The sequence below is a fragment of the Barbus barbus genome (genome assembly GCF_936440315.1).
Source record: "Barbus barbus genome assembly, chromosome: 6".
NCBI classification, from domain to species: domain Eukaryota; kingdom Metazoa; phylum Chordata; class Actinopteri; order Cypriniformes; family Cyprinidae; genus Barbus; species Barbus barbus.
In genome coordinates, this window is record NC_136734.1 from 27,911,507 (window position 1) to 27,924,271 (window position 12,765).

General features: G+C 35.3%; 2 protein-coding genes across 3 annotated transcripts; both read right to left on the reverse strand.

Moving 5' to 3' along the window:
* Positions 1-321: 321 nt before the first annotated feature.
* Positions 322-4,148, reverse strand: pxmp2 (peroxisomal membrane protein 2). Its single transcript, XM_079418544.1, has 5 exons — positions 3,939-4,148; positions 3,094-3,216; positions 2,303-2,465; positions 1,148-1,267; positions 322-1,050 (listed from the first exon to the last, which is right to left on the reverse strand). The coding sequence occupies exons 1-5, from the start codon at positions 4,046-4,048 to the stop codon at positions 982-984; spliced, it is 585 nt and encodes a 194-aa protein (XP_079274670.1). The 5' UTR covers positions 4,049-4,148; the 3' UTR covers positions 322-981.
* Positions 4,149-4,385: 237 nt separating this feature from the next.
* usp30 (ubiquitin specific peptidase 30) lies at positions 4,386-12,759 on the reverse strand. 2 transcript variants are annotated; one of them, XM_079420193.1, is made up of 13 exons: positions 12,669-12,759; positions 12,046-12,155; positions 9,793-9,975; positions 9,600-9,703; positions 9,333-9,431; positions 9,172-9,217; positions 8,759-8,853; positions 8,604-8,663; positions 8,360-8,446; positions 8,171-8,251; positions 7,830-8,052; positions 7,165-7,273; positions 4,386-5,584 (listed from the first exon to the last, which is right to left on the reverse strand). In XM_079420193.1, exons 1-13 carry the CDS (start codon positions 12,737-12,739, stop codon positions 5,338-5,340), a joined length of 1,515 nt encoding a protein of 504 aa, XP_079276319.1. In that variant the 5' UTR covers positions 12,740-12,759; the 3' UTR covers positions 4,386-5,337. The 2 variants fall into 2 exon arrangements, with proteins under 2 accessions (XP_079276319.1, XP_079276320.1); XM_079420194.1 differs by lacking the exon at positions 12,669-12,759 and adding an exon at positions 12,544-12,625.
* Between the last annotated feature and the right edge of the window lie 6 nt (positions 12,760-12,765).

Genomic DNA, 12,765 nt, shown 5'->3' on the forward strand with positions numbered 1-12,765 from the left:
TAAATAAAGAAATAATAGTAAAAGTAATAATAATAGAAGCATTAGGGAACAAACTACATACATTCACATTGGTTCAATCTACAAAATTCCACTATGACGTAATTCTTGTCCATGAGATTTCAAGCTCTGAACACACCTAGATGTTTGTACCATACGTCATGTTTATGGCCTGTTATGCTCACTGCTTTTCTGAAGTATGGAAACCGAAAGTTGCTGAATAATCCCTGAAAAGGAAACTCAGCAAGCATGGGGGCCAGTTTCAAAACAATCATGAATATTTAGAACTGATTGTGTGTTTGTGAAAGAGGCAACTTCATTTCTATAACAAAAAAAAGTAATAAGTATATTTTATTTGTTAACATTAGAGCTGCTATAAATGCTGTGTAAAATGTTTCTTTCACATGTTAAATACAACAATATTACCTTCTTTAAAACACTGTCATACAGTAAAGAGTCTTTAAATCATAATATTAATGTGCTGAATAAAATTATAATAAAATTAATATGTGTGTGTGCTGGTAATTATTTTAAACCAAGTGTCATAAAAACAACATTGTATGCATTTATCGGGTTATGAAAGTATACAAAATATATTAGGCAGACCACTGCTATTTATGTACATCAAGTCACAGTGAAGATAACAGCAGTAGTATTAGTAACCGCTAAAAAAATATATTTTAATTAATCAAATACAACAATCAAAACCCTGGCATCATTGTCAGTGCTTCCACAAGCAGTAGAAGGATATCAGCAAGTTTTTTTTTTCTAAAATGATTCATAACAGAGCAACAATTCATTAACTGTCAGTGGAAGTAGCAGCAGAATATCATTACTGATCCGCATCACACTTATTTTACAGAAACTGACTAATATTCCCCATCAGTTTTCCTGGAAGACATTTAAAACATATCTGATGTCTAGCAGTCCTTTAAAGGCACAAATTGGATTCACCCAAGGCCTACTGCAGCTGGTTTTGTGGTTTCATTTCCTGACCGAGGCTAGATATGCATACCAGAATAAAGCAACCATGTTTGCAAACAGCACTCGGAACTGTGCAAAGAGTAAGAGAAAAAGATAATGAGATAATGGATCAGACAAGCCTTATGCAATCTGGAAGAGAGGACTGGTGTTATGTTCTTACGCCTACCTGAACAGGTACATAGTTGATATTGATAAACTGAATCGGGGTCCAAACCTTCCAGTTCATCTTCATCGCAGGCCAGTAACTTGTTTTAAGTTTGTTTTGAACATCTGCGAGAGTCTTGCCCTGCAAAGATCACATTTGCGCTATTTTCAGGACATCATAGAGATAATGTGGGCTGTCCAGCCTTATACCAGCAGCATATCTCACAAATTAGAAATCTAAGATAAAATAAGTTTAGTGCAAATCAATGTAGCTGTAAACAATCACCATAACTGAGTCCCTTTTAAGTTGATCTGCATATTCTTTATAATAAATATTTTGTTCTCTTCCTTGTACATGTCTCAGAAGTTCTTCTAACCTTGAAGGCCAGACAGATTAAGTATTATGAATGGACATTAAAACCTGTTAGGTTATGAAAAGCAGCTTTGTTTCAAGGAAGAAGTCAGTTTACAAATAGATAAAAACATTCTGCCTTAATGCCTCTTTATTAAGAAACATTCATTTAACTGTTTAATTCTTTTGTACTCGATAAAATACACTACATCATTTATTTCAATAATTCTCTTATTTGTTAAACAGTGTCTTGACCCAGTTAATCTTCAGGCACAAGATAAAACAAGTTCAGCATTACTATATTAGTTTGAAGTCAATGTGGTGTGACACTAGAGTAAAAAATAAAATAATGTAATGAACACACTAATCAGAAGCAGCAAACAGGTGAAGTTCACTGACCAGCAGCTGAAGTCTATATTCTGGTCAAAGCAGAACAACATGAAGGTTTTCCCTACATTTGTTTTCCCTACAAGGTTTTCCTTACATTTCCCTACAGCTGCCTCTCATGAAAAGATCACGGCCTGCATCGGTGAGTGACAACCTGTCCTGCTGCTTCACGCTCCACAGAATTATGAAATTCACATACTTGCTTCATCCACACTGCACCCATCTGACCGTACTTACTACCAACTTCTCCATGCTTGACAGTAAATGGTAGAACAACGTGTCCATGACAGTAATTACAACAAAGTTGTTGCCCAGAAAACGAGGTAAGTATAAACAAATGCAGAAATGAAGTAATATTGTTGTGCTTTTTTTAAAAAAGCTATTTTTTTCTGTACAACAAAGAGGAAAATCTGATTCATCTGAGCTATGAAACATTACCTCCAAAGCATTCATAACCACATAAAAGAGCAAGAGGAAAGCAGGAGCGAATATTAGACGTTCCAGCAGCAGGCGCTTGATCAGGCAGTATGGGACAGTGTTTGGCAACAGCACCTCCAAGAGATGATAGAAGTAATGACTGACTGGACCTGTGATAAAAAGTCTGAAAAAGAAAAATTAAAAAGAGACATTTGAAACATATTTGTTACTCATTTAACAGTCCTGGTATTAAATATTTTTGTAAAATGACTTAATGTGTACTGTGACATGTATGTGTAGTCTTTCAAATATATGACCGAAGACCACAAGACCAGTCATAAGGGTCAATTTTTCAAAATTGAGATTAATACATCATCTGAAACTGAATAAATAAACTCTCCATTGATGTATGGTTTGTTAGGATCGGACAATATGTGGCCGAGATACAACTATTTGAACATCTGGAATCTGAGGGTGCAAAAAAATCTAAATATTGAGAAAATCTCCTTTAAAGTTGTCCAAATGAAGTTCTTAGCTATGCATATTACTAATCAAAAATGAAGTTGAGATATATTTACAGTAGGAAATTTACAAAATTGCTTCATGGAACATGATCTTTACTTAATATCCTAATGATTTTTGGCATAAAATAAACATGGATAATTGTGACCCATAAAATTTATTTTTGGCTATTGCTACAAATATACCCCAGCGACTTCAGACTGCTTTTGTGGTCCAGGGTCACATATGTAAAACATAAATATTTTACATGATTATGGGGTGTGTGTAATCAAAATGCATTGCCACTCTACCCAAATATTGCAAAGTGTACAGGTCCCAGAACATTGATTTTCTTTTTTGGGCTATTTTCTTTGTTGCTCTTCCTGTACTCCAAAGCTTGAGACAGTAGATTTCCCAAAGCAGAGAGAATACCACTGCAAGAAAGAACAAAACTGCCATTGTATCATTGAACATGGCCTTGCATCTAAAGATGAAGACACTTGTTTTTCTGTGTTTGGTCCAAAAGTGAGTGTTACTTTTAACAGGACTTGATTTCCCCACCCCCCAAAACAACCAATAGAAAAACACACAGTGCAAAGTCCTTTGTGGCTTAAGCTTAAAAAAAAAAAAGCTTCATATATGATTGTTACTACTACAAAGCATTTTATTAAAAGTTTCTTAGCGTTTAGTGATTTTCTTACAAATATTTTATATAAAATTAAAATACATTTAAATATATAAAATATTATTTTTAAACTTACATTGTATAAAATTATACATTACTCATAGTTATGAATTATATAATTATTATGATTAAATTATGCACTCATGTTAGCCAGATATATTCATAAGTATGAAATTATTAAATAAATAATAACTTTCTTGTATTAATATATGATATTATCTTATAGTAAACCTGTTAGGTTGTTTTGAGCATAACAATAAAAAAGAATAAATTCTACTTGTCTAATATCACTGCAAGCATGTAGTATTGTTAATGAGTATTGTGTAATGTTTGAGTATATTCGTTCATAATAATTGGTTAGTGGTATAACCAAGACAATTACGATAAGCATGGTAAAATTTATTAAACGTACTGTAAGTGAATTTCTCCCAAATCTACAGCAAGTCAACTAACTTAAAGATATAAACTGACCTCGTGACCGATTTGGTGACGATTGGATATTTCTTTAACAAACTCAAGTACTGCTGCAGTACCCTCGTCAGAAAAGAGGGGTCTCGGATAAGTACACTTTGCGTTGGCATCTTCAGTTTAGTTTAATAGTACACCGTCTTTGCACTTTTTAACAAAGTACAAATCTTTAATGAGGATCGAACGTGCTCCGAATGTGTACGTCATAGAACAGCGGGCTCCGCGTAATCCTATTGGCTTACTTCTACATGACCACGTCCTAAAGTCCATGTGCTGTCTCTTAAAGAGACAAGCACAACCAATTGTTAAAGAGACAGAACATCTTGTCATTTACTCACCCTCATCGCCGTTCCGAACCAGCATGACTTAAAAAAATAAATATATATAAACACACACACACACACACACAAATATATATATAAAATAAAGAGAAGTGAGAGAAAACATAATACTGTTGCAGAATTAAATTTAATTTACATGTGAAAAAATGTTCCTCCACACATTAATATCATAAAAATATACAATTGTGCAAATAGCTTCATGTACAATAAACATATAACAAGGAATTTACAGAATAACACTGGAAATGGATGTACACTGAAATATTTATGTCAGCAGGAAATCTATTTGGTAAATATGGATTGAATTCCCATATTCTTGCTAGGTCTCCATTCTATGTATTCACTAACGATAAAATAACATGGGATATGTCAATTATACAACAAAAACACAGGATTCATAGGAAACCTGATCTATATATAGACACTCAACACCTGATGAGGATACATCCCATAATTTTCATTCTCCCTTAATTACCCTCAAAATGTGAAACAAATCAGCTTAGTGGTGTTTATGTCTTACAAAAGACTTTATATGCAAATTGCATAAATATATTATTAATAACAATAGATAATTAATTGACAAAGACACTTTATTAATAATAAAAAACTGCATGATAAACCATGTCAAATGTACCTCTAACAGATCGTTAGCTTAATGGGCAAGGCAACAATTCTAGGTCGATTTGCAATGAAACATTATCGTGAAATGTAGTGTTTTCCTAACAAAAAACAAGTTCAAATCTCTGTGTGAATCCCCATATCAGTGGCAACTAGTAGTACTCATGACTGGCATCATTCTTATGCTCAGATAACGACTTTTTCTAATACGACAACTGCCATAGACACGGAGCAAGATTAAGGTGGAAACTATGATATACAGAGTCCTCGTCTTCCCTCTCTTTATGTCACAAAGAGCGATCAGAAACAACATGCATACCGAACTGCATGCACAGGGATGCACTGTTGCACTTGGCTGTAGTAGCATGGTTTGGAATGGAGAGAAGCGAGGATTAACGCTCTAGCTTTGAACGAAGAATAAGTAATTCGGATCAGCTGAGACGCTACTCTTCCACCCTCAGACCGGGCCTTTGCACTCGTTCGTAAAAGAGCAGATATGCGCTAGAGGAGAGCGCCTCCTGAAGGCTGGCTTTTCTCACTGAATCATCAGACACCCAGAGCCACTGGGAGCTAAAAGGAGATGTTCCACGGAGAGCGGCAGGGCAACGGCGGTAAGTGACAAAGTGTCCAGAGTGCATGTCGCCATGATGAACCAGAACGGCCATCAAGCGGAAGAGATACTCTGAGGTTCTAGAGTGAGGAGAAAAAAAAGTAAGTTACTATATGAAGTAAATTGAAATAGATTACAGGTGCATCTCAAAAAATAAGAATATCAGAAAAAAGTTCATTATTTCTTGTAACATTTCAAAAAGTGAAACTTTCCTATATTTTAGATTCATTACATGTAAAGTAAAACATTTCAAAAGTTTTTTGTTTTAATTTTGATTAGAGCTTACAGCTCATGAAAGTAAAAAATCCAATATCTCAAAATATTAGAATATTTCCTAAGATCGATCAAAAAAAGGATTTGCAAAACAGAAAAGTTCAAGTTGTTTAAAGTATGTTCATTTATGCACTCAATACTTGGTCAGGGCTCCTTTTAGCACAGATTCCAGCATCAGTGAGGAATGGCATGGAAGCGATCAGCCTGTGGCTCTGCTGAGGCACTATTGAGCCTTCAGCTCATCTGTATTGTTGGATTGACTGTTTCTCATCTTTCTCTTGAAAATGTCTCATAGATTGCATATGGGGTTCATGTCAGGCATGTTGGCTGGCCAATCAAGCACAGTAATATCATGGTCAGCAAAACACTTGGGAGTGGTTTTGGCACTGTGGGCAGGTGCTAAAGTCCTGCTGGAAAAGCAAATCAGCATCTCCATAAAGCTTGTCAGCAGATGGAATCATAAGTGCTCCAAAATCTCCTGGTTGATGGCTGCATTGACTCTGGACTTGATAAAACACAATGGACCAACACCAGCATCGCTGACTTCAGAAACTTCACACTGGACTTCAAGCAGCTTGGATTCTGTGCCTCCCCAGTCTTCCTCCAGACTATAGACCTTGATTTCCAAATGAAATGCAAAATTTACTTTTATCTGAAAAGAGGACTTTGGACCACTGAGCAACAGTCCAGATCTTTTTCTCTTTAGCTCAAATAAGATGCTTCTGATGTTGTTTCTTTTTCAGAAGTGGCTTCGTAGCCCTTTTCCTGAGATGTCTGAGCGTGGTGACTCTTGATGCACTGACTCCAGCTTCAGTCCACTCCTTGTGAAGCTCTCCCAAGTGTTTGAATCGGCTTTTCTTGACAGTATTCTCAAGCTTCCGGTCATTCCTGTTGCTTGTGCACCTTTTCCTACCCAATTTCTTCATTCCAGTCAACTTTGCATTTAATATGCTTTGATACAGCACTCTGTGAACAGCCAACCCTTTCAGTAATGACCCTCTGTGACTTACCCTCTTTGTGGAGGGTGTCAATGTTCATCTTCTGGACCATTGCCAAGTCAGCAGTGTTCCTCATTATTGTGGTTTCAAAGAACAAGAGATAACTGGAATTTATACTGTATTGATGGTCATTTATTGAAACTCAAATGTAAATATTCTATTTTGAGATACTGATTTTTGACTTTCATGAGCTGTAAGCTCTAATCATCAATATTAAAACAAAAAAAAAACGTTTGAAATGTTTTACTTTACATGTAATGAACCTAAAATATATGACAGTTTCACTTTTTGAAATAAGTTACAAGAAAAAAAATTAACTTTTTCACTATATTCTAATTGTTTGAGATGCACCTGTACATTCCTCATAAAGCATGCATACGTGTATCTACCTGTAGTCATAAGTGAGGTTGAGCTGTGAGCTCAGTCCTGGTGAGTGTAGAAAGATGGAGGGAAAGGTTCCATTGGACAGTGGCTTATTGTTGTTACAGTGTTCTGAATCTGAAAAAGAAATGGAAATTTATCTTAAAACACATTACATTTTGTATATATTCTAGAAATAATAATAATAAAATTAATTATTATTATTATTATTATATTAAAACAGTAAAAGGAATTCAAGGATATTACATTGATTTTAAAGATGAAATCTTATCTGGAATAAGTTCATATTCACAGATGTAGACGACAGTTTATAAAGTTCTTAGGACACTAAAAATATTATTTATATTTTGTACATATTCTATATAATAATAATATATGTATTAATTGTAATTTATTATAATTATTATTATTAATCAAAATAAATATATTTTGACTATATTCTAGAGAATAATTCAAATAAAAATTCATAATAACAACAACATTTACAATGGAAACAATTATTACTATTATTACTACTACTTTTACTACTGTTATTCATTCATTATTTTATTTTTTATTATTAAAAATACCAAAAGATTGCAAGGATATTTGATTGGTTTTACTTTAAATGGAGCAAATCCATATTCACAGCATCAGATAACCACTGGGGGAAAAAAATCATCTCATCTCTTACCAACACCATTAGCAATGGTTTTGTCTTTTGGGTCTCCGGCAGCTTTGGCAGATATGGGCTTATTTGTTCTGTTGGTGCTTTGGAGGTTCTGACCAGCAGTACAATGTTTGTATCGATCCAGAGACAAATATTCTGTAAACTGAACATGCTCTTGTCTCTTAATGGGAGTGCCCTCTTTAGACCACGTCAATCTCTGCAGATGGATGCAGAGGCACTGAGGCAACTAAAGGTGAAAATAAACACACACACACACACCCCAACAGGAGGATATTGAAGAGTGTCAACTGTCAGTGTTTAGAAACGTTTGCTGGTCTGAATGAAAGAATAACAATCCTGTCTACCTTTCCAAGTTTCAGCTGCTTGACAAATGTTGTCCTTTGACTCTCAAGGACTTCTCCATTTACAAGCTCTCCAGCCTGTTGCTACAAAGAGACAAAGAGAATCAGCTCAGTAATGCTCAGAAATTGCAGCAAATAAATAAGGTACAATGGTACTATAGTAACTAGTCCTGCTAAATATACACATTATACCTTGGTACAGTTTTCACACTCCACTTCTTTGATGGTTTCAGAGGAGATGAAATGCTGGAGACACTGGTCCAAAGTAACTGGTCTGCCCTGATACATGTGAATACAAGTGAAGAAAACGATACACATATCTTTGTCTGTAATATACTAGCTGGGTAATATGACTTCAACTGAGATATTTTAATGTGTAGATTAGCTTTCTACATTAACTACATGTGATTGCATATTAGAGAACCAGTTAACTTACCCACTGTACTGATGGGATAGAAAGAGACAAGCTGTCGAAAGAATCATAGTGCACAGGACTCTGAAATCAAAAACAGACAGGCTTAGCAATTCCATTCTTTCTATAAAATGCTGTAGATTGAAATCATAAATATTTGTATTATAAAAAAAGATCACCTGCTGCTCACAGCGTTTACAAGCCATATAACTTGTTAACCGCCCATGAAAAGGGTGCCTAGTCCTCCATAAACTTGGAATAGGATGTAATGGACCTGAATATGAAAAAGGTTAAACTACTAAATGCTAATCCCCCGGTTTCACAGACAAGGCTTAAACCTAGTCCTAGACTAAACTGTAAATCTGAGCTGTTTCAACTGAAAGAAACTTGCACTGACTGATCTTAAAACATGTCAGTGCCTTTGTTTTGTCTTAAGATGCACCCCAGTAATGCTTTTTTCTAAGGCATGTTTATAAAAATTGCTTAAATGTCCTAATTGAACTATGGCCTAATCCTGGCTTAGTCTAAACCCTGTCTATGAAACCGTGCCAATAAAAACTAAATCAAGGCAATAAAAAAAGTCTTCATTTACCTCCACTTCTGCAGCTTATGTTTTTTTCTGTGGACTCCACAGATTTCTGAAAGAATTAACAGTAGAGAATGTTTATGGAACCTGTTTAATTATTAACTCTTTAGTTTACAAACTATCTTTTGGGTTCTAATACTGCATTAGCGGTGACCGTTCATGTTTACCTCCAATGTTTGCATGTCGAACAGGTGAGCGACTCTGGGCTGGCGTTCCCGTTCCTCCTCTAATGACGATGTGAGAACATGAAAGAGCTCATGAGCATCCTGAGGAGAAAATGTAAAACAGACAGTCATTTTCATGTTAAAAATCCAACATCTGAGCTAAGGATGTAAAAACATGAGAGTAATTTGTCCATTTTAGGTGAACTATTCCTTTACAAAAATAAATATTCTGAAAAAACTACAACTGCATTGTTTTTGAGAACATCCTACCTGTTCCTCGAAGGAGCTAATGTGCCATCTGTAAAGCCTGAGAGCTTCTAAAAGGCCTCCAGCATCTAAAACATCATCTTCTCCCGGATCATGACTCGACAGGGCTGTGTAAAGGAGGGAAGATGGAGAGATTGCCCTGTTAGTGTGCATTATCATTCTGTACATTTGTGATATCTGTCGAATGGGAAATAACCTCGAAGTAACTGCATCAGAGATCTGGACAGATGAGTCTCTCTCTCAGTTCTCTCTGGATGGATGCTGCTTTCGTTTGTGAAGTCTTCAAGCCATCTGATGAAGGAAGGACACGCTGCCAGGCCCTGGAGAAGTGAGTTCATAAAGCATGTATTCCCCAGATTAAGCAGACCAGGAACCATACCTGTGAGAGAAATAATGCATTTAAGCAATGAATAGTCAAAACACACCTGCAATCTCTAGAACAGGGATGGGCTACTGACGGCCCGCAGTGTCTTTTAGTACGGCCCGCTGGATCATATTTGACTCGGGTGATAAATTTTAAAACATCTGGAATAGTCACGTAAAGATTTGCTTTCAGTTTATGATGTTAACACTATCTCCAACAAGGAGAGCTTGCTAGTTTCCAGCCAGAAAAAATTCTAACATTAGCAAATAATAAATGAAAAACTGACCATGAAAGCAGTATTTTCCTGTCAAGATGGTAAACCGAATATCTTTTTACCAAGTTCAAGGGGATACCCATATGTTTGGAAATCTGTATTTTTATTTAAATCGCCATCACATCACTGCTCACAAGGTATTGCATAGTCAACTAAACCTTTTTGCTAAATGCATGACAGAAATGTTTGCACTGAACTATGTTCTTAGGGTTTCCACGGGTCCTTAAAAAGTCTTCAGTTTAATTGTTTAAATTTAAAGCGAAGAAATCTCTCGGTACAAAAAGTCTTAATTATACGAGGTCCTAAATTTGGGGACGGAAAGACAAGAATTGCTATATAGATTAATAATGTGATTAAACTTAAAAAGGCTTTGTGAAATGCAGTTACAGTCCTCTTGTTGTTTTGAGAATGTTCTGTAGGCCACTAATAATAATAATAAAAAAACGACCTCTGTACATTTGTTTGTTGCACATTTACAGACAATGCAATTGAGATTGGCTTGTTGGGGTAATATTGCTGTCAACTGACAACAGAGTTTCCCTTCTGAATTAGCATAACTGTTTTATAGTTAATAAAATATTGAAAAACAAATTACATTAATTATACTTTAATTTCCTTCAATAAAAAGGAAATCGAGTTAGACGGTGTAAAGGTGTGTGGACGTGGATTAGTAATCTGGCCCCTTGATATAAAGATATAAATATAACACAGCCTTGAGCCTTATTGCTCTCATAAAAAGGCTACTTCTTTATATATTATACTTCTAAACATTAAGAATACATATTTTCATTTGTGAAAAGCAAATTTGCAAAAGTGCCATCTGTGTAACAAGAGACAGTTCCTGACATGTAAACTAAGGTTAATAGTTGTCCATCAGGAATAACTCTTAGTTTACAAAGACTGTGAAGAGGTGTTTCAATAGTTATTAACATTGCAAAACTAGCCAAGCTTTTTATATTTTAATTAAAATGCATGTACATTTATAAAACTATATTTTGTGTTTTATCACTTGGGCAATAAATTAAAGAAAACTGGTCAAAACTGCTGCATGAATGTTTCTAATACAACAACTGAAAGAGTGACAGCACTTTCTCATCTCTCTCTCATCTGACCAAATGTGATCCTGGAGCACAAATCGCTGGGGTATATTTGTAGCAGTAGCCAAAAATACATTGCATGGGTCAAAATTATAGATTTTTATTTTATGCCAAAAATCATTAGGATATTAAGTAAAGATCATGTTCCATGAAGATATTTTGTAAATGTCCTGCTGTAAATATATCAAAACTTATTTTTTGATTAGTAAGAACTTCATTTGGACAACTTTAAAGGCGATTTTCTCAATATTTTGATTTTTTGCACCCTCAGATTCCAGATTTTCAAATAGTTGTGTCTCAGCCAAATATTGTCCGATCCTAACAAACCATACATCAATGTAAAGATTATTTATTCAGCTTTCAGATGATGTATAAACCTCAATTTTGAAAAATTTACACTTATGACTGGTCTTGTGGTCCAGGGTCACAAATGTGAAAAATCTCTCCACATTTAAAGTAGTTTTTTTCTATTCTGGCAAATAGGAATGCAAAAAAAAAAAAATGTAATTGCTGCAACATCAGAGAAGAGATGTAATTTCAAGGGGCAGAGGAAGTTCATGTTTAAAATGATTTATTAATATTACCAAGGCACATGAATTAAAAAAATTCTGACATGCATGGATAAACAAATAATAATAAAAACTGCTTTTATATTCCATAAAATTTTAATTTCATGGTGACTTTAAACTTGCTCTAAGATGTTAAATCACAAACCTTTTCTCTTTTTCTTCCTGTCTGAAATTGGCCCCCATAGCACATAGACTCCAGCAGCCATGGCAGCAGCTACTCCACCAATCACACCCCAGTTTTTCATCATCCTGTTCCTGAAACAGAAAGAAAAAAAAGAAGTGTTTTGGTTGTATCCGGCACAGACAGCTGGATATAAATGAACAGCACATTTACAAATCATCACAAACAAACATGTCAGGGGGACACATGTGGCAGACAGCAGACGACCTCTGACCCTGACAGCTGTGTTTACATTAATCCTGACTCTCCAGCAAAACCCCATTAAGCCATCATTACACAACACACTTTTTGTGGACGCAAAACCAAATATCATGCTCTGATTCATGCTGAAGCTTTCTGATTCATTAAATACCTAGATGTTAACTTTACATAAGCTACTGCTGACTATCAAGCTATAAATACAGCACTTGGATCTATAACAGATAAAAGTAAAAAAGACAGTCATCAATGAAATACAAACACATTCATAAAAGCCAATGTCTCCTGGCCTCCAGAGCAACAGCTGCCTCCATCTTTACTGCGTCTCGAAGAGCTACACAGAATCAATATACAGCCGTCATGTCACACGTTTTTATACAAACTCCAACCTTGCAGCGGTTCCAGTGCGTAAGAACTCCCGGGCGAGCCTGTCTGTAGCTCCCTGTTTGCACCAAGGCATATTTCACTGCGCCTAAAGCTGCGGAA

Coding starts and splice junctions, on each gene's coding strand:
- usp30 (XM_079420193.1), bottom strand. CDS start 12,739: ATGCCTTGGTGCAAACAGGGAGCTACAGACAGGCTCGCCCGGGAGTTC. Junction 9,704..9,792: donor TCTGATGCAGTTACTTCGAG/GTTATTTCCCAT, acceptor TCCTTTACACAG/CCCTGTCGAGTCATGATCCG. Junction 8,664..8,758: donor GTAAACGCTGTGAGCAGCAG/GTGATCTTTTTT, acceptor TTTTGATTTCAG/AGTCCTGTGCACTATGATTC.
- pxmp2 (XM_079418544.1), bottom strand. CDS start 4,048: ATGCCAACGCAAAGTGTACTTATCCGAGACCCCTCTTTTCTGACGAGG. Junction 3,217..3,938: donor GTCACCAAATCGGTCACGAG/GTCAGTTTATAT, acceptor TCTTTCTTGCAG/TGGTATTCTCTCTGCTTTGG. Junction 1,268..2,302: donor TGGTTATGAATGCTTTGGAG/GTAATGTTTCAT, acceptor TGATCTTTGCAG/GGCAAGACTCTCGCAGATGT.